Consider the following 20,456-nt stretch of genomic DNA (forward strand, 5'->3'; position numbering starts at 1 on the left):
CAGTGATTCTCTGATCTGAATAATGAGACCAGAATTTAGTTTAAAGAGCTCCAGATCATATAGTGTACCCTTGAACAGCTGGGGAATCAACCTATAGATAGCAATAAGCTGAACATTACAACTGAACTCAGTGCTGCCTTAAATGAACCCACAATTGACCTGCCCATAATCTTTTGACACCTGCTCATCCAGTGTTTCCTCTGAAATCAAGGGTATTAATAGGGAGTCCTTCTTTTCTGCAGTAACAGCCTCTACTCTTCTGAGAAAGGTTTACTCTAGATGTTGGAACATTGCTGTGAGGATTTGATTGTATTCAGCCAAAAGAGCATTAATGAGGTCAGATACTGATGTTTGATGATTAGCTCTGGATCACAAATTTCGCTCTAACTCATCCCAAACGTATTGGATGGAGCTCCATCACTCCAGAGAACACAGTCCCACTGCTCCACATCCCAATGCTGAGGGGTTTTATACCCCTGTAGCTGATGCTTGGTATTGGGCGTGGCGACCTTAGACTCACGTGCAGCTGCTCCACAGAGTGCTGTTCTATTTGTAATGCTTTTGAAAGCAAGTGTCTGGATACTTTTGGACATGTGGGGTGCCTGATGCTTATAAATAACAAAAGTGATGGGAATTGGGGGGTCAAAATGCACATCAAATCTATCTGATGACCCCTGTCATAGACTATTCAGGCAGGCTTTGGTATAGTGTCCTCAGTCAGAGCATTGCCTTGAGCCTGAGTTGTCACATCTGACAGAGCTAAAGGGGTAACGTGATGTTTTCCTCCCGAATACAATTTCTTTGAGTATCTGTGCTTTCGTCACTAGCGTGCACTCACTGTATGAGGATAAGCTGCTGATCCGTGTCCTTTTCACTGTCACAGTGGGCCCCATTTAGAGCCTGCCTGAGAAAACCATGCTATACTCAAATGATTCACATTAGAGAGAAGACCGCTGTCAGACAAAGGCACAGATTTTTTGTATGCATGTTCATAAAAATGCACATAGAATCAATCGTCCACAAATGACTTGAAGGAATGCAGTGGAAGGAACGCTTGTCTTGCTTGTCTCGCTTCGCTAACATGCTTAATCCCTCCAGTGTGTGACAGAGCAGTTCAGAATGTGCTTTTAAAGTGTCGCCCAAAAAAGATCTTCAGAGGCTCTCCAGTCAGCGCTAGGAGCCATGCAGAAATTAAGCATTAATGCATAATGATGCAAGTGGTGCAGAATACCTATTTCAGTGCCCCCCACCCAAAATCATGCAAAGCAGGCCTCATTAGTGTTAGACACAGTCACACACAGTCACTGCTGCCATCATGTGCACTTACAGCATCAGTGCAGTACAGCATTGTTATCACCTGTTATCACATCACAAAACCATGAAAGTAGGTGGAGTTCTCTTCAGCTTGGTAATTTCTCAAGTAAATCTAGGGATTAACAGAAACAGCTGTAGCAACAATGGAGGAGCTACAAGCTCTGATTTACCTTTTACTCTGGATTTGTTTTATGTGAGAGTCACAGACAGTGATTCTAGCTAGTGTTTGACCAATCTACGATTTGCATCACTACTAGCTTTACATTCCAGCTTGGCTCACTTGGTACCCCAGTGAGAAGCGTAACCAAATTCAGCAGAAGTACTCAGGTATGGTACTTGTCAGTGGAAATACGTGATGAATTTGCAGACCCTCCAGGAATTCACCCAAATTTGACTCACAATGTCCAATCACCACATTATTTTCACACTAAACATGTAAATCTGTGAAGTGCTTTTAAATGAAGCAGGCTGCTTCTATGCTACGTGCTGGGAAGCCACAGTCTCAGTCAGTTCACTGACACATAGACGGAGTGTCTAAAATCCAAGCTAAGCTGCCACCACTGTTGTGATTTGGTGAGTTCCATTCTGAATCTATACGTACGTGTGAACGCTTCTCTATGTCTTTTGCCAACAGTGATCTGTTCTGTGTGCTGTGACTGAGCCTTTTGTAGCCACATAGATGTTGGATTGAAAAAAGTTTATGAAGTTCACATCATAACATGTTTAAAACATATTCCATAGCTTTTTTAGTTGAAGTACTTAGTAGCTTTTAGGTGTGATATCCTCGCATGTTGGCCAGCACTTACCAATTTGTTTCCCAGCTGCCCTCACCAGTCTGTTATTGGTTATTTTGGTTGTCAGTCAAACGTCCCTTTCCTGTCAGAGTAGGTGGTGCATAATCCTCATATTTTCCTGTAGTTCATCTTTTTTCCACACACAATGTTTTAATCATCCCAAAACCCTTTATTTAGTGGTCAGTTTCTGACCACAGGATGTTGCTGGTGGAATATTTTTGCTTGGTGGACTATTCTCAGTCCAGCAGTGACTCCAAGGTGTTCACTCCAGCAACACTGCTGTGCCTTGTAAACTCATAACAGTGTCACTGCTGTATTGAGAACAAGCCACCACCCAATATCTGGTCAGCAGTGGTCCTATGGTTCCCCATTCCCATCAATATAAAGGGTAGAGTGAGGCTGATAAATCGTGCAGCAAATGATGGGCTACAGTCAATAACTGTAAAACTGATAAAGTGATCAATGAGTGTAGGTACAAAGTAAGTGTGCCCATTAAACTGGTAAGGAGCTAGGAGGATCATGGTGAATCCAGCTGACCGTACTCAAGTCTTCAAATACAAATGTATTGTAAATGTAAACGTTTTGTTGATTTTCTAAGAGAAAGTAGGTGAACACATCCTCTACAGAGAACACACTTCTGCACAGTTTAATACACCATTGCTGTTTATTGCCTAAATTTAACATATTGACCAAAAAGTGGCCTGTGTAAGAGTTATGGTACATTCCATATGCTATAAATGCGCTAAAATTTGTTGAATTTTAAAAATTTGTGTTTAGACTTATGCATACAACTGTATATAAAAGGAGTGGATGTCCATTTTTCCATTTTCCCTGATCTCCTGTTAATTGTGTAAAAAATAATCATATACAAAAATGTGTAAATGTTGTGATACATTCTCACTGTTTTTGGTGCACAGAGAGAGAGAGCTTCAAGGTGTAGTAGGAGGTTGTAGCGGTGTTTGACAGTTTAGTTGCTGTAGCATGGAGCTCTGCCAGGAAAGGATGAGCAGATAGAGACACACACACACACACACACACACACACAAACGCACACACACACACACACGTGCACACACACCAACACCTCGTTACCTCCATGCCTGGCTTGGTGCAGAGCTTGTTACTCATGCAAATGAGAGCTAAAGCACAGAGAGGAGCCGCCGCAGAGGCGAAAGCTTCAGAGATCAGACCAAACACATCAAGCTATTTATAGTTCATATCACAAATATCCATCCACACAGAAATTCTACATGACAGTTCAGATGAATAGGTGTTTATTGCAGTTTTATGGTTTGTGTGTGCTTGTGTGTGTTGTTTACATTTCTCAGGAACAGGACAGAAAGTCCATAACCTTTGTAATACCAAATACATAATCTTAACCATCAAGTCTACACAGTAGACTGCTTCTAGACATACAGTAGTGTTCAAAAAGCACCCAAAAAATCTTGGCAGTATGTATTTGCCAGTAAAAATTCTATACTATATAGTCGCAGTCAGAAGAAAACCTTGTATCTCCATATTTGCTGTTTTTGGAAAACACCAGCTCTTCATTACAATGTGTTCGAGTTTTATGAGTGGAGTAATAGAAATGCTCCCAAATGATCTTCTTACATTAACTTCCATTCAAAGGTAAGAATCATTTTGGAGATAAGAGGTTTTGTCATGACAGTGCCAATATGTACAATATATAATTAAAATAAATGCAAATATGTTTATTTATAAGACTTCTCTGTGAACTCCAGCCTTCGAACGGATTTGTTAAACTCCATCAGCATCTGATTTAATTTAGTGAAGGATTGATTAGCTGAAGCAGGTACTGGATGGTAACTGTAAATACTGTGTTTCCTTGAGGAGAGGTCTGGAAATAGTTAAGCTAACACACTGAAAGACATAGAATCCTAATGTATTGTTAATTTGTTTATTTGTATTTATTCTATTGTTAGTGTTTTTTTAACAATTGCATGTTTACTGCCCAGATAAATGGCTTTATATATATTTTTGCACAGCACTGCATGTCGCAGTAGTGTGTCTGTATGTCTGTAAATGACTCAGTACTGCAGTCACATTGAGAGCCATATCTGTGGAGGTCAGCGGCCAGCAGGTGGTAACTTATACAATACCGTGTCATGATTGTGTCAGCCTTCTCTTCAGTGTGCGAGAACTCACCCAGATTTGGAGGCTCTGTCATATCGCACTCAACCAAGAATTAACTGTCCATGCTGAGGCAACACTTTCAGCTCATTTCATTAGAAAATCATGTGAAAATGTAACTTCAGTTTTCAAATAACAAATATACTTCATTTCTAATGTGTAGCTAAGCAGTGAGAAGGTTGACAATTGGCTGGACCCATGCTTTTCATTATTTTTCCAAAATTCGGTCCAGTTATGAAGGCTGAAGTAAATTGTTTTCCTCAGTGGAACAGAAGGAACAAATGCACAAACACACATCATCCTTCAGACTAACTACCCCAGCATCTCTTCTTGCTCTACTTTACTGTTCTCCATAAATTTGTTATAGTTAACAAACTCTTGTATTGTCAGTAGTTGCAGATACATAATGATGTCCATCTGTAATGCAGAGCACCACACACATAAGAGCGGAATAGGAAAGGTAAAGGTAATTAGACAGTGGGAACGCTCCGGTGCTACGGATGGCTGGATCTGTTTAAGTGCATAAGGGAGACTCTCCTGACAGAACTGGGTTAGAAAACATCCTATGCTCACTGCATCTTACAAACCCTCCTGCATGTTATAAGATTCAGCTTCCTGTAAGAAATCAATTGTCTCAAAGCACCACGTTTTGAGACACGTGTCCTCTGTTTTCTCCCGCAGGTTTAGAAAAGGAAAAGACAGAAGCGAACACAGAAAAGCCCACTGAGCTCACCAGCATGACAACACTGAAGACAACACTGAAGACTACAGGTGATTCAGCTTTCCCAGTCTAATATTTACTTTAGAATGATCTGGATTTCTGCATGAATGGCTTCTAAAATGTGATCTTCATCTAAGTTGTGATAATAAATAAAGACTAAGGATGCAGCGAAATTGCAGCTGCCAAATTTTTCAGCAGAAAATGGTCAAAGAGAAAGAGAAAAAAGGCTGAAAGTGTTGGCTGAAAAAATCAAAAGATTAAGTACGTCTACAATGACGTGTCAAACTCTAATCGAGATGATAATGAATATGAGAAACAGTGATTAAAGATGCTGTTTGTTTCCTTTGCTCTCCTGCGCCAGTCAGGACAGATGCATTCAAACAGTTTGAGCAGCAGCAGATCAACAGTGAAATGCACATACACAGTCTGCTGCAGCTGCACTCTATACAGTCTTTAGCTTAAATGCTTTTCAGCATGTAGTAATTTAATGATATTCTTTATTGGAAATCACATAAATAATAATCCAATCAATGTCTTTTGGTATGAATTTTTTTCACACATCTGTTTGTTAGATCCTACTGGGCTTCATAGCTGTTTTTCACTAAATGGCAAATTAAAGTAACGTGTGTGCTAATAGCTAATAGAAACTCCAGCCTGCTAGATGGGAGTTCCAAAGTCATGCCCACATGCTTTACACATTACAACATATTACGGTAATTCTGATGTTATAGTGGAGGTGCTCTGGAATTCAGCTTTAGATAGTTTGGGGAATCCATAAATTTGACAACTCTAAATATTTAATATCATTTAGCAAGCTGTTTAAAATTAAATTAGTACTGTAGGTTTCCAATTCTTTTTCACAACATTGTCACCTTTGATGCCCCATCAGCAATTTTACACAAATTCAGAGGCATAAATAAAATTATGTATAAAAGAATACATTCTTTCTGTGTTTCAGTTTTTGGCCGAGTGTGCCCTGAATTTCGGTTCCAGTCAACAATTTATCCTTTCGGTGCATCACTACTAATGAAAGTCTTGTTTAACAAACAACATTTTACAGTGCTATATAATGTTTTAACAAGTGGTTTAAACAGTCAAGGTAATTGATTTAAAAACTACAAATACATGACAAATTAAAGGAAAAACTAATAGCTGTTGAGCTGCTAGAACATCTGTACTAGGGGACGGAACACCATTATTCCAAAAGATATTGCGTCAGTCGAGGCCATAACATGTGATTTATATCATTTTCATACTAATTCAATGACCCCTCATGAAATGTGAATGGGGGCATTGCCATCTTAGTGAAGACCATCCTCATCAGAATAGAAATGTTTCATCAAAGGATAAAGGTGATCAGTTAGAATATCTTTGTATTGAAATCCAGATTACATGTAATCCGTTACTACCCACCATGGAACATGGCGCTGTGAAATGTTGCATGTGTTTGTTAAACAAGGCAGATCATGCAGAAATCCAGATCATTCCAAAACTATTCAAAGACGGTTGGTCACAACTGGACATGCTTAAAGATGCTTAAAGCTGCATTATGTAAGTTTTGGGGATTTGGAGACCTCTCTGGTGGAAACGTATGATTGCACACAATGTACAGAAGAACATCTTGTGTGGTCCTCTTCCCCAAGTGAATGAATCTTATGACTGTGAGTGTACCAAAAAAGTATTCAAAGAGAACTCAAAACTGTTTTGCAAGGATGTAAGTGAATGATCTACTATTGTCATCATATCTTCATCAGTATAATGTTGATTTTTCATCGGAGACCTCATCCCTGTGAAATCCAACTCAATACCTCTGATTTTAAATTATTATTTCAGACTTTACAGGCTGACTCACAGTAGCGCATGCTACTGTGTAGCTTTAACATAGTGTAGCTTTAACTAATCATGTCTATATCATTACTATAGCACAGTGTGTCTTCCCTGCACAGTATCTGTTATTCCCTGTCCCATCACACCTGATCCAATGAAGGCTTTGATAATGAGCTAGATCAAATGTGCTGGGGCAGGGAATAGGCGAAGCTGTGCAGGGCAGTGGGTCCCTGAAAGCAGGATTAAGAAACCCTGCTCTAGCCTATGAAGCTTCAGGCTAGGAATACAAATCACCTAATTGAGGCTATGGAATGTATTAGACCTCAGCACATCTGTGATCATGAGATACTGTGTGTTTTAAAGCTGCTAATTGAATTTACAGAACATTGGCAAAAGTCTCTTTAATCCTAATGAGAAATTGTACTACACAAAATATGTAAATTAGATCATCGGATTGCTTCAGTGTTGTGTTTAAACTGATGTGCTACTAAGATAAGGCTATGTTATTGTAGCTAATACAAACTAGGGCAATATGAAAATAATGATAAAGTAGACGCCACCCTAACGTCAGCTGGAGCGTATGACGTGAAACTAGAGAGGGCAAGTTTGTAGATGAACTCTGAAGTTGGCTTGACAAAGCCAGTTAATAACACTTCAAAAGTTAAAGCAGTAGCAGAACACTGTTGATTGTTTTTGGTAACTTATTTGGGTTTATATAGCAATTCCAGGTAGTTGCTGTGGTGTTGTTCTGAGGTTGATATGGTAGCTTGTTGTTAGGGCATTGCTTGGTGGTTGTTAGTTGGTTGCTAAGGTACTGCCAGGCTATTGCTATGGTATCCCAAGTGGTTGTTAACATACTTGTATGATGCATAGTTTCATGGTTCTGCCTTGAAAGCTGTAGGAGTAGTGTTAAAAACTTTGACTGTGGAATACTAAGAACAAAAAGAAAACCGTGAGTTGGCATTTTCAAGCCAACATAACCACATTAGATATCCAAAAGTATCCAGACACCCCTTCTAATTAGTGAATTCAAAGATGGTGATAGAGCTCCAACCAATACCTTTAGGATGAATTAGAGTGGAGTTTGTGAACCAGAGCTAATCATTCAACATCAGTAGCTGACCTCACTACTGCTCTTGTGTCTGAATGCAATCAAGTCCTCACAGCAATGTTCTAACATCCAGAGTAATGCCTTCTCAGAATGGTAGAGGCTGTTAATGCAGCCAAGAGGGACAAACTTCCTCTTAATACCCTTGATTTCAGAAGAAATGTTGGATGAGCAGAGCACATGGAACAAAGCATGGACAGATCAATTGTGGGTTTTCTTGTACAGCTAAGTTGATACTCAAGCTATTCAAGGTTATGTGACCTGAAGAGCTCCAAACTACATAGCACTAAATAATTCTCGTTATCCAGATTAGAAAAAAACACTGATAATAAACAGAAGGGTAATAAACAGAAACTGGTAATAAACAGAAAGTTACAGGCATTTCTTACCCTTTTCCCCATCTGTTAAAGGAAAATATCTATTTCCAGCACCTCTACCTGCAATCTATCTCTGCGATTTGGCTGACTGAATCCAATCTCGGCATTTCTTGCCTGATTGTAATTGCTTCCAGAGGGAACAGAGGCAAATTGTAGGTGAAGGCATCGTTTTCGCACATCCCAGTTACCTTAAGCAAGGAACAAAGCGTTAGTCGAGGCACCAAGCCAAGCTTTTCTTCAATCAGACCAAAGCTCTGTGCATACAGATAGAAGTGTGTTACTTTAAAAGGCCTCCTCCTGAGGTAGCTCTCAGACCCAGTTAGTCTGTAGCGACACCTAACCCACTTTCTGCCATCCGCATTCAGTGGGCTAACCTAAATTCCATTAATAGATGGACAAATGTGCCTCACGGATGCTGCATGTAGGTTTCGTGGATGTATATTTTTATTTGAATGAAGCTTCAAAGACGTCATACAGCAGCATTTGGGAAAAGTAGCAGTTAAGACTTTTGATACAAATATCAAAAGACAGCTTTGTAGACTAGTACAGACTAGTACATACTCGACCTTGATACATAAGCTGCTTTGAGGGGAAAGAGTTGGTTTTGGATTAGATGTTCTGGCTGTTTCTTCAATGGCTCCTGTAAGCCAACACAGCATACGCCTCCTCAATATGTATGAGGTTGTCACACTGTCCACTCATCCATTATAGAGAGGGGGGAAATTGAAAGTGAAGCCACACAGATAAAAACTAAACAAGCCTTCGCTTGGTGAGATGCCACAGCAGTGGACGCCTTAGTAAGGAGAGAATACTGTCAATATCACATCAGCGAGGTTGGACAGCTGTATTCTTTTCCCCGTAGACCGCTGATTAGCACAGGGAAGCAGTTTAGTTATTTTCAAACAATGTCCTGAAAGAAGTGGTAGTGACAAGTACTGAAAAAGAGTAGTGTTTCTACTTAAGAGTGTGTAAGAGTATGATAAAAGTATGAATGAACAAGGAGTAATTATTTTGTTCATTACAAAACTACTCACTTACTTTAAGTTAGTTTCAAGTAGCACTATGTAGGTTTTGGGGATTTAGAGACCTCTCTGGTGGAAATGTGGAACTGCACAGTGCGTGGGGAAGAGCATTCTGTTATGTCGGCTGTGCTTGAGACCCCTTCCCCAAGCTGATGAACCTGACTTTTGCAAATGCATTGAATGTTGAAAGAGAACTCAAAACTTGAGTGAAGGACGTGTCTTCTTAGGATGTAAGTGAATTATCTACTGTAGTCATCATATCTTCATCAGTATAATGTTGATTTTGCATTCGAGACCTAAACATTGTGCCATTGTGTGTGTGACGTTAACACATAAAGATGTGGTAAAAAAAAAACACCCACAAAATCTGAAGCTTCTGATTTTTAAATTATTATTTCAGGCTTTACAGACGCACACCTGACTACTTAAGTTTCACCTTACACACATATCACATGGTGAGGCCAAGCCTTTGAAGCCTTTGCATGTGTGTGCGTAGTTAGATATTTACAATGCACAACAAATGAAAAAAACAAATGAAAAAAACAATGTTACAAATTTTTATTCATAAAAACAATAAAATACTATTGCTGCCATATAACAACTAAATGCAAAGCACCCACCTAAAAATATATATTTTTTATATAATTTCTATTACAAAAACAAAAAATGTATGTATATTGAATAATGTATGCATTAAATGTTAAATTTAATCAATAGCATTCACGTATATTATTGTAAAATGACTAAATAAAAGGAAATAGTAAATAAAACAGTACTTCTTTAACTAAGATTTGATAGCCAGCCAGCTATTTTCATTCTCAGTTTGGAAGCAGAGTTAACTTGCTATATGGTCTCTAATATTGTTAAAAATGAAAAGCTAATACTCATTAGAAATAAACTTAAATAAAAGTACAGTTACTATTATGTTATACATAAACATGTTTTTTGGGAAAATGTTCTTGTATACTGTAACAAGAGTAGTTTGTGAGCTGTTTTTTTACAGGTACCACCTACCATTACCATTGTTTGCCCCTCCAAAAACCTCCTGAAAAGGCTTGCTTAAGCCAAAGGGGAAGAGCTGATAAAGAACTGCGACTATAGAAGCGTTAGAATACATTAGTTTCCTGGAATCCAACCCAAAACTCTGAGCTTTTCAGTGTACAGATGAACTATGCCCAGAGCAGAACAGCTGACCTCCTCTTCAGTAGTCAGCTGTGGAGCGAGCGCTGCGGCCGTGCAAAACATGTTTTGGAAAAGCGGAAAAGCACTGTGTGGTTATGTAATGTGTCATGTAATAAGATGCCTTATGGAACTTGCTTTTTCAAATAAAATCAAAATTAAAAAAACACAGTAATGCACCATTAGGTAATGGTTTGGCTCTCGTGCTATGTTAACAGGGAGCAGACTGAGTCTGCAAGAACACTTTGGGCAGTGCTACGTACAATAAGAACTTAATCTTGACTTCCAAACCAAAATCCTAGGCTTGATTCCAAATTCAGTGCTGCCCGGGCATACAGCACCACCACAGTATGGAACCAGCCCCGACCACTATGAGGTATAGAAAGTGTGTTTCAAATCCAACCCAGTCTTTTTCTTGTAAAGAGTGAAATGAAAAAAAATGGAAAAGTGGGCTTTGTTTCTTGTTCTCTAGGCTGCATGCTTGGAGTACAACTAATAAGACAGGCTCTGGATGATTTCATGGTGAAACAGTGCCCAGTCCTGACAATAACGTACAACTTCTGACTGAAGAGAAGACTTTCCTAGCTTGTAAGTCTTAGCAGGTTTCCATACCCCAGCCATAAAATCATTCTTTACTGAAAGCAACAGTTTGACCAACCATCAACTGTAGTCACTCAGTGAAGACGTTTGGTGCTCAAAGTTAGCTTCTTACGTTTTTCACAGGAGCTATAAGGCTAACGAGGCTCACAAGTAGTAGCCGCTAGGTTAGCAAGCTGTATGCCAAAATTATCACACACTTGCCTCAAACCACTTCAAATTTGATGTAATCTGAAATAAACTAGCTTATGTGGTTTGTGAGGCTGTATGACATACTGTTAACTACAAAAATGTACAAAAGTGTGGACAAAATTCAGGCTTCAAGATGGCTACTGCTACTGTTTTTAGCCAATAGCAAGGCTAGGCAATATACTGTATATTGCTCCAGTACAAAACATTGAACATGCTTTGGCTCACTGACTTCATTTTAGGTGAGCAGTAGCCGACATAAAATAAATATTGGGTTCTCATGACGTTGGACTTGGAGAAGTAAGTGTGTGTTTGTGTGGGGGGTGCTAGGCGAACGTTCTATAGGTTTTTTGGTTTTTTTTTACTTTTTTTAGCAAGTAATTTTTTTTAGCAAGTAATGTTTTTATTCAAATGTTTACAGTTGTAGTTTTGGCACCCCTGGTCAAATTACTTGTTCGGTTGATTTTCTAAGTGAAAAAAACAAACACAAAACATGGCCTGTGCAGAAGTTGTCACATTTTATATATATTTTGTAATTTGACCAGGGGTTTTAAAAGTTTTGCATATTACTATATCTCTAAACTTATATTGTGATTAGAATACCCACTTGTTTATAAGGCACAAAGTGTAAGTTTCTTGTTTTTCAAAAGGGACGGTATTTGAGGTCATGGCATCACCCTCAAATCGACCCCCTAGGGTAAGGAAAAATTGTGTAATTTTGTTTTTTCACCAAATCAACCCTTGAGTAAAACTGAATCATGTACTCAAATACACACTAAAAGTATTCAGACCAAAAAGTACACAAAGACCCGCCCAGACAACACACAACAATAGTCCCTCTATGTATACATTACAGGGAAAAGCCCACAGAACCCCCTGTAGATAAGTGGAGACATTACCCCAATTAGTTTCCTGTCCACTCCCCTCTCTGTCCCGTCCAGCCTAGCTCTGTAGAGTCATCTAATAATAATGTTGGCGGGAAAGAAAACACAGCTCGACCCTGATAGCAGCTCATGTGATATTTGGCTGTGACTCATGTGATCCGTGACTGCTTTGATTGGTGTCCCGAGGCGTTTCGTCCTCATCTGTTTCATGATAGATAGTTACACCGGTGGGCGAGCAGCCCACACTGGATGAAATTCACGCTCATACCCTAATAAGCATCAGAGCATTGAGGTTTGATTGATTGTTAGGCTGAACTTCTGGCCTGTGTCCAGAGGCTGGTCATGTTTTCCACATCACCGAGGCTGGAGGCCATCAGCAGGCGAAAGTAAACAAGGAGAAAGGCCACAGCATGTACTCCCTCTTATCGGTGCCAGGCCTTCACGCCACCCTCTTCCTGTCAGTGCTGGCTTTATGTTCCCAGTCCGCTGGGTTTAATTACTCCCAGGCCTTAGCAAGTCATACAGGATAAAGCACGCAGAGAGTAATTATTCATCACTAAGTCTGCTAAATGAGACAGCTTTTTTCCTGCAGTGGACTAATATGATTATCTAATACTAAGTTACATTATGCTTTGGCAATCAGATACAGAATCAAATACATATTTTTTCATCAGTGTCTCTGTTGTTTCTCAGTTTTGTACTATTTTTTCCATGTCGACAGACCTCTTTGCAGATCCTTTGGGTAAAATAATCATTTCAAGCTGCTTCTTAACATCAATCATAACAGCGCACAGTAATAATGCTATTGCCACACAAGGGGACTGACTTAACTGCATCTCATTTGTGATCATTAAAAATATAGCAGGCGATCAAAATACATCAGAACACGTCTCAGACATCTTCAGTAAAGACCTCGCAGGGGAGAGATAAGCACGCTTCATGCTGTGTGCTTAAAAATGACAGACAAAAATATAATTCTGGCATAAATTCTCCCACAGGCCCTTTGGTACAGTTGTTATCTCTGTCATTTGACAGTTTTATTAAAGAAGTCACAGAATCAAAGGCCTTGAAGCTCCCCAGACATTTGACTACATTTGCTATGCCATGCAGCGCACCAGTTGACGAGACCAGCAGATGAAAGGGCTCTACAGTAACCTATATTTAACCTACTACAGAAATGGCCTTCTTGACATGAAGCATCCAACTTAAAGATCTGATGTGCATTCTGAGTAAGTAATGTTATGGTGTTCTTGATTAAAGTAAATACGCTGTTTGGCCAGATTTGGAGGTACTTCAGAGGTGCAGCCCACACACGTGTTCATGTGCACATGCAGGCTAGCCATTAATCACGCAGAAAGGGCCAGACTTCATTATCCCCACTCTGCTCTGCTAGCATGGTGCATGCATTTCTCCTCAAAGCAACCCACACTGCATTCTAATGGATGCCACTTTTCACCACTGACTAGGCTCACTGGTTATTTTTGGGGAAAGTGGTGGTCATCAGCAAGGGAGGCTAAAGCCAGGGCAAAAATAACAAACCCACCTCTGGGAGGGACTCTGTGTGGAGGGTTCCTTTTTTAAAAAAAAGAGAATGTCATAAACAAAGCAATGCAGTTGGCTCTGGGTGTAGCAAGAAGTGGCTCACTAATGGATGTGTGTAAAAAAAATAAATAAATAAAAAAATAAAAAAACATATAAACAGCTCAAAATGAGACAGGGTCTCACCAGCACACAATAAGTCCAGACATGATGTATTCAGTGGAAACAGCACATTTTGTGCTGTGGCTTGTAGATGTTAGTTCCACAGTAGCTTTATATGGTTATTCTTTCTCTATTTTGCTCATCTGATTAATGTTGCCAGCCGTAAAAAGCTTTAAAGCAGAATTCTACCAGTTTGATTAATAAAGAAGTTTGAAGTCATATGTAAATGTTGCTAAAGTTCCAAAACGTACCATTCGCTCCCCATCCATTCAGTCCATATATGGAAATTATGCTGCAATAACAGCCGGATTTGAATTCATTGTTTCCGTGATGTCACAACAACCAGCACATTTACATCCATCTACAGCAGTAGATATTCAGCCTACAGCAGTTTAGCTCCGCCCATTCATGAAGTTATAAATAGTGTTTCAGCTCATGAAGCACAATGCAGGACAGCCAATCAGAACAGAGGTCACTTACATATATCAGTCTTAAAGGCAGAACAGCCTGTTTGATTCTAAGAGATAAAGAGAGGTTGGAAAATGGCCATGTGACTGCTTTTGGTACATAAAACCACACAAATGTTGTAAGTGGACAACAAGGAAAAAATAAAATACATGTAAAACATAGGATACAGGCCTTTAAATGTCTCTAAAAGCTCCCTCACTCAAAGTCATTACATGAAATGGTTACAAATACACTGCCTGAAACCTGTTTTGCAATCATTTTGAGAGGACTTTGGCCTAAAATGTATTTTTAAAAATCCATTCGTGGTGGAGGAGTGCATGCAGGGCATGGTCAGGAAAAATAGTCCCCTGAGAAATCATATTTTTTCAGATTTACCATTATTTTACCACCATCAACATTACATATACAAACTCAGAGGACACAAAGAAGTTCCCTGGTTGTTTTTGAACCACAGTTTCCCAGCCCTGGTCTTGGAATACCCCATGTCCTGGACATTTTACTGTTTTCCTCCTCTAACACACCCATTTCAAGGGAAGCGCTTGTTAATTACATATTAAGTTGGAGCAGGTGTGTTGAGAGCAGGGAAAACACTAAAATGTTCAGGGTAGGGGGTACTCTAGGACCAGGGTTGGGAACCACTGCTTTGGATAGTGAATAAAACATATTATATTATATTTGTGTTGTAGATAATGCGACCCCTGGTTCCCATCACCATCACTGAGTCTGCAGGTTTCTCTACAATAAACCATTTCACATCAAACCACTCTGAATGACTTTGTTTACATCTTAACCACTGAAATGAGGTGTATAAGACACCGGAGAGGGTGTCTAATATGACAGCAACTGGATATGTTACAGTTCTGATCTCCTTTGTAAAGGAGATAATTAGACGTGTCAGTCTCTGTGGGGATTACAGCCATTTCCCAACACTTTGCACATCACAGATACTACTGTAGAACAGAATGCCATTCATTTCAGAAGACAAATGCATTGAAGTGTCTTGCTTTGCTTGTACTGATTTATTTACATCTTCAGAGTGAGACAGCACTTAGTGAGCTTGAGTGGGTCTTCCTCAGTTGCACGGGACACTGGATGTTAGTTTGGACTATAAGAAAACTCACTTAGTGCTCCATCATAACATCATTTGAGCACTCCGTCACATGCAGCTGAAAGCATTCGCGAGCCTTAATGTATGTAACACTCCTCAGCGGCTGAGCCAAGCCACCAAATCCAAAACTACAACCTCTTCCCACACCCTTCTGTCACACGAACGATACAATCGCAATTACACTTATATGGAAAGAGCAGATGTTATGTCTCTTCTCCTCTAAGAGCTTGCGGTCTCCACCCACAGCCTTGCTCTCTTCAGTCTCTGCTCACTCTACTGCCCCATATTCCAGTGTAAAGCAGCCCTGCGAGAGCTTTTGCTTTTAATACAGGATTAACACATTAGACAGCAACACACACTCTCACTTTTGAGCCCCTGCCAGCTTGTGTCTCAGCATGAATTCTCAGTTATCTTGTTGTCTCAAGTGTACCACTGCCTCAACACTGCCCTCCAATGGTTTATTTTTGATGACTCAAACAGGTTACTGGTATTAAAGGGAAATTCCACTGATTTTCCAACATTGCTGCATAAATAACTCATTAAGATGTAAACCAACTCATTCAGAGTTGTTTGATGTGAAATGCCCAACTCTTCAAAAGACTTATCAAGTCATATTTATTCACAGTAGTTGTGACAGGAACCAGACGTCCAAAGAGTTTAATGACTCTAAAAGCCCCCTTTAGACAGTTATCACATAAAATGTTTACTAATATGCTGCATGATACCTTACATTGCATATACATTGTTTTTCAATAGTTTTGAGGCCTATAACGTGTTTATTTTGTAGATATGGTGGTCCCTGGTTCCCATCACTGTACAGAAATCCACGTCTGTAAGTTTCTCTACAATGATACCATTTAACATAAAATAATTTTGAAGGACTTCATTTACATCTCAGCAAGTGAGCAATGCGGGTATTTTGAAAAACTAGTGGATTTCCTCCCTAATAATTAACCTAATCTTGGTAGCAGATGCCTCATGTTCCATAAGAATATCTGGTTACTAAGATATTTTACTGTGGAACTGGCATCTGGTTGGTTGTGATGGCTTTCATCACTCGTCTGTCGGTAGAAAGCCCTTCATAAACTTTATGATCACCCAGACAGTCCATTCCTAATAAGCCCATCACAAGCAATGTTAGCTAGCTGAGCTAGTAGAGGTCACAACAAAACAAAGACAAAAAAAAAAAACAAAACTGAATGGCTATGGATAATAAATAATGAGGCCAAGGTACAGGGGATTACACAAATCCAGTATGTTTACATGATTAACCCCAAGTTCTTTTTCTGTTTCAGAGATGCCCACCACAGTATCTGAAGACTGGCTGCCAGATATGACCCAAGAGTCTGCTCTCCCAGACTGCAATGCAGAACATTCCGGAGTCTGCAACTACAGCATACCTTGGGCCCCTACTTACCCTCCTGACAACAGCAACAATGACAGCATACCCACCGGCTCCTCCAACCAATCACAGACCCCCATGCTGTTTCCATCCCTGCCCATGTTTGTGCCACTATATTCTGATTGGAACAGTGCTATGGCAGCCTGGGGTTTGGCATGGGAAGCTCACATTTATGGCCTGGGCACTGTGTTCTGTCTGATCTCTTTGGCCTCCGCCCTAAACCTTCTCTGTCTGCCCCTGTGCTGCCCATCGGGTTGTGGTTACTTTGCTCTGGTCAGCCTCTTCCTGTTGGCTGCTGGCTGCACTAGAGCTTTTGCCCTGCTCTACGATGCTTATGGACACCAGGACCGCATGGCCTCCACAGAGGCATCCCTGCTATTATACGAGGCCCCATTCCCTTGCATGACTGCAGCCTTCGGCCTGGTTTTCCTGCTCCTGTCCATGCGCTCCCGCATGCAGCTCTCCTACTCCACCTTCCAGAGGCCTTGCTTCCTGGCCTGTCTGGTTCTGCTGCACTTCACCGCTGCCTTCGGTCCAGTCACGCTACTCCGGGTTGACCAGCGGGGGGCACCACTCTGCCTCTTCCTCTCTCTGATCTCTAGAGGTGCCTTTGTGGCTCTAGCAACTTTCTTATCTGTTGCCTACTTTGTGTTCTACTGCTACGTACGTGCCGACTCCAAGCATATTTACCATCTGAACAACACATCACCAACCCCCTGCCGAACGCTACAACCGTTGTCCCTTCGCAGAGAGCCAGGACTGGGACCGAGCTGCAGTTGCAATGTTCCTTTCAGCCATCTTTTCTCTGGCCTGTGCTGGCCTCCAGCTCTATGCCATGCTGCATGCTCTGGGTGTTGCTGGAGGGGCTGATGTCTTCCAGCCCTGGCCCTGGTGGGCCTTCCAGCTAAGTTGCAGAGTATGTGAGGCTGTAGTCTGTCTCACACTGGCCTTAGTGGTGTCCCAGCCCGTTTACTGCTCTGAACACCTTCCGCAACCTGGCAGCTGCTGGATGGAACTCTTAGCTGCCAAGTCGCCCATCATTCCTGGGAGTTACCAGTGGACCCTGACGCAGCAGGAGAAGCTGGCTATTTGCGACCCAATCGGACATGGTGAGATAGAATGTCTGCCCCTCTACACACTTGTGGATGACCGCATGGGCAGCCTGAACGGACTGGACCTCTTATACCACAGTAACCGGGCTCTCGCGTATCGGGACTTGGACCTGGATCTGCCTGAAACTGTGCCAAATACCGGAGCTCCGTCAGTGGGCTCCTCATACACCAGTGACTCCACAGCAGACCTGCGTCCTCCATCGCCCATCAACCTGCGCCGCAGCATTGACGAAGCTCTGTTCAGCGAAGCACTTTTCCCAATGAGTCTTTTCAGCCCTATGAGGCCTTTCACTTCCAGTGACCACTCCCTGGAGGGCAGGGACACAGGTTCTACTAGTGGCCCAACCCTTAGAGACACCCACCCATCTGATCCAGGCTTGTACCGGACCTCCTCCTGCATGGAGATGCAGGCCCAAGCACCTCTCCCTGTTCAAGCCCAGCAGGATGCACCATCCCTGGCCTTCCCTCCCTCTCCATCTCCATCCCTGACATCGTCCTGCTGTTCTTCTGCAGAGCGCTGGAGAGGGAGTTCCAGCTCTTGCTCCCTCTACAGGCCATCTCTGGCAGGCTCTTCTCTGAAGCTTTGCTCCAGCCCAGAAGGACACAACCCTGCCCTTTGTACGATCAGTGATGGCTCTGGATGCCCTGCCACAACTGGCCCCCAGGGGGCCAGCCAGCAAAGACACTGCAGGACTCAGAACTCCCAGGAACGTTTAGAGCAGCAACCTGAGCTTGATCAGTCCGTGCAAGAGGAGTTTATCAGTGTGTGCAGACAGATAGATGCTCTCAGCGTCTGCAGTGAGACCATTGATCTGTAAAGTAAACCTTCATATAGAGCACATTTTGGATATAGAACCGTACTGATGGCAATGGACTGAATGAGTAACAGTGAAAGTATATGAGCGAGAGGTTTGATGATTGTCACTAAGGTGCTATAGCTGATCTTGCCTGCTCCAGATTGTGGCCTAAAAACAAATGTTGTCCAGTGAGATGGAAACGTGCCAAATGTTTGATGGATAAGAATTTATCAATAAGTGGATAAGCTACCTTTATGGGACTATTCCATTCTGAATAACTAAGTGCCATCAGCTGCCAAAAGCTATGAAGAGGTTTTTGTACAATATTTCTCAAGATTATTGGTCATGAACATTTGTAAAGCTTTTATGGATTTTCTGAAGTAATTTGAAAGTTTGTACAGATTTGTACAATATTGACTCCTCGGCGATATGGATATACTGTGAGTGAAATAAGACTACTGACTACCATAATATAATACATGTATTTTGAACTGTAATAGCACTACAGATGTTAAATATGAAATATATATTAACACGTCAACAGCCAATATCCTTAGAGAAGGCCTGTTTTGCTTTAAGCCTTCATTTGTACAGCTTTCTCATCTTGTTATTCTGAAGCAAATACCTGTGACAAAATTTGCCATGGTTTGAGGATTGCAGGTCTAGATGGAGAAAACTAGCCCCATACCTTCAGGGGATTCTATACTGCCAATGCAGCACCCTCTGCTGGTAGCTTTAGGTAAAAACTCATTTTTTTAAAGCTTTTCTGTAGCATCAAGTTGACTAAGCACTTGAGTGACTGCCATCCATCTTTCTCATTTAAAACGTTTGATATGAATTTCAGTAATTTATTTATCTGTGGAGTCTCAAGCCGTTGCTTCCATGCATTTTAAAATAAAGGCAAATAACTTTTTGTACATTTGGAAGTGCATAGTTTGATTCATCCTGCATCCTGATACAACTGGGGCCTCATTTGTAAAATGTGTACATACTGTCTTAATTTTATGTGAAAATTCATGTACAAGTTGTGATTTATAAAATGTTCATTTGACATGAAAATGTGCATGGATAAATGCAAGTTTCCAACCTGACATACGAATGGCAGTGTCCATGTGCTACAGGCAATGCAGCGTGCAGTTCATGAAAACTGCTTTTATTAATCAGTCATACACAAATGCTGAGAACTTATTTCAAGAACAATTTAAAAATGTAATTCAAGTACATCTCATAAATGAGGCCCCTGCCAAAAATTGATAAATTCATTTTTCACTTACATTCAAACAAACAGCAGAAAAAAAACAAATATTCTGTTTATTATTGATTATTTCAATTTATTTCTTCAACAATGGCATAAGCAACCTCAGTATGGGCATACTGCAGTAAACAAAGCTGACTTCAGGTGTAAGGGCTCCAACAGTGGTCAAAGAGACTAAACAAGCAACATCCAGTTAACGAAAGGATGCAGATTTCATCTTTGCACATCTTAGTGTAAATTGTCCTCACAACAAGGTTGTGTTCATGTCAGATAGTGATTTACAGTATAGTATGCATTGAGCTAGACATATTCAAGAATAGTCTACAAAGACCAAAAGCCAGATAAACCGAAGTACACAGTAAATTACACATTACACTTGTCAAACATTATCTGAATTTTATATTTCAATCTGATAAGAAACGTGAAGCTATACAGACAGAGCGAGCGGAT

The 20,456-nt window shown here is 40.8% G+C and overlaps 1 protein-coding gene across 1 annotated transcript in view; it reads left to right on the forward strand.

The window, feature by feature from the left end:
- The window catches only part of LOC118812083 (proline rich transmembrane protein 4), a 40,099-nt gene extending 20,431 nt beyond the window's left edge, over positions 1-19,668 (forward strand). Inside the window, 3 exon segments of the mRNA XM_036576786.1 lie at positions 4,941-5,030; positions 16,736-17,556; positions 17,558-19,668. Coding sequence (XP_036432679.1) covers positions 4,941-5,030; positions 16,736-17,556; positions 17,558-18,772 — 2,126 coding nt within the window. The 3' untranslated portion in view covers positions 18,773-19,668.
- Positions 19,669-20,456: the final 788 nt, after the last annotated feature.

This window comes from Colossoma macropomum, unplaced genomic scaffold, assembly GCF_904425465.1.
Source record: "Colossoma macropomum unplaced genomic scaffold, Colossoma_macropomum, whole genome shotgun sequence".
In the NCBI taxonomy this organism is placed as follows: Eukaryota; Metazoa; Chordata; class Actinopteri; order Characiformes; family Serrasalmidae; genus Colossoma; species Colossoma macropomum.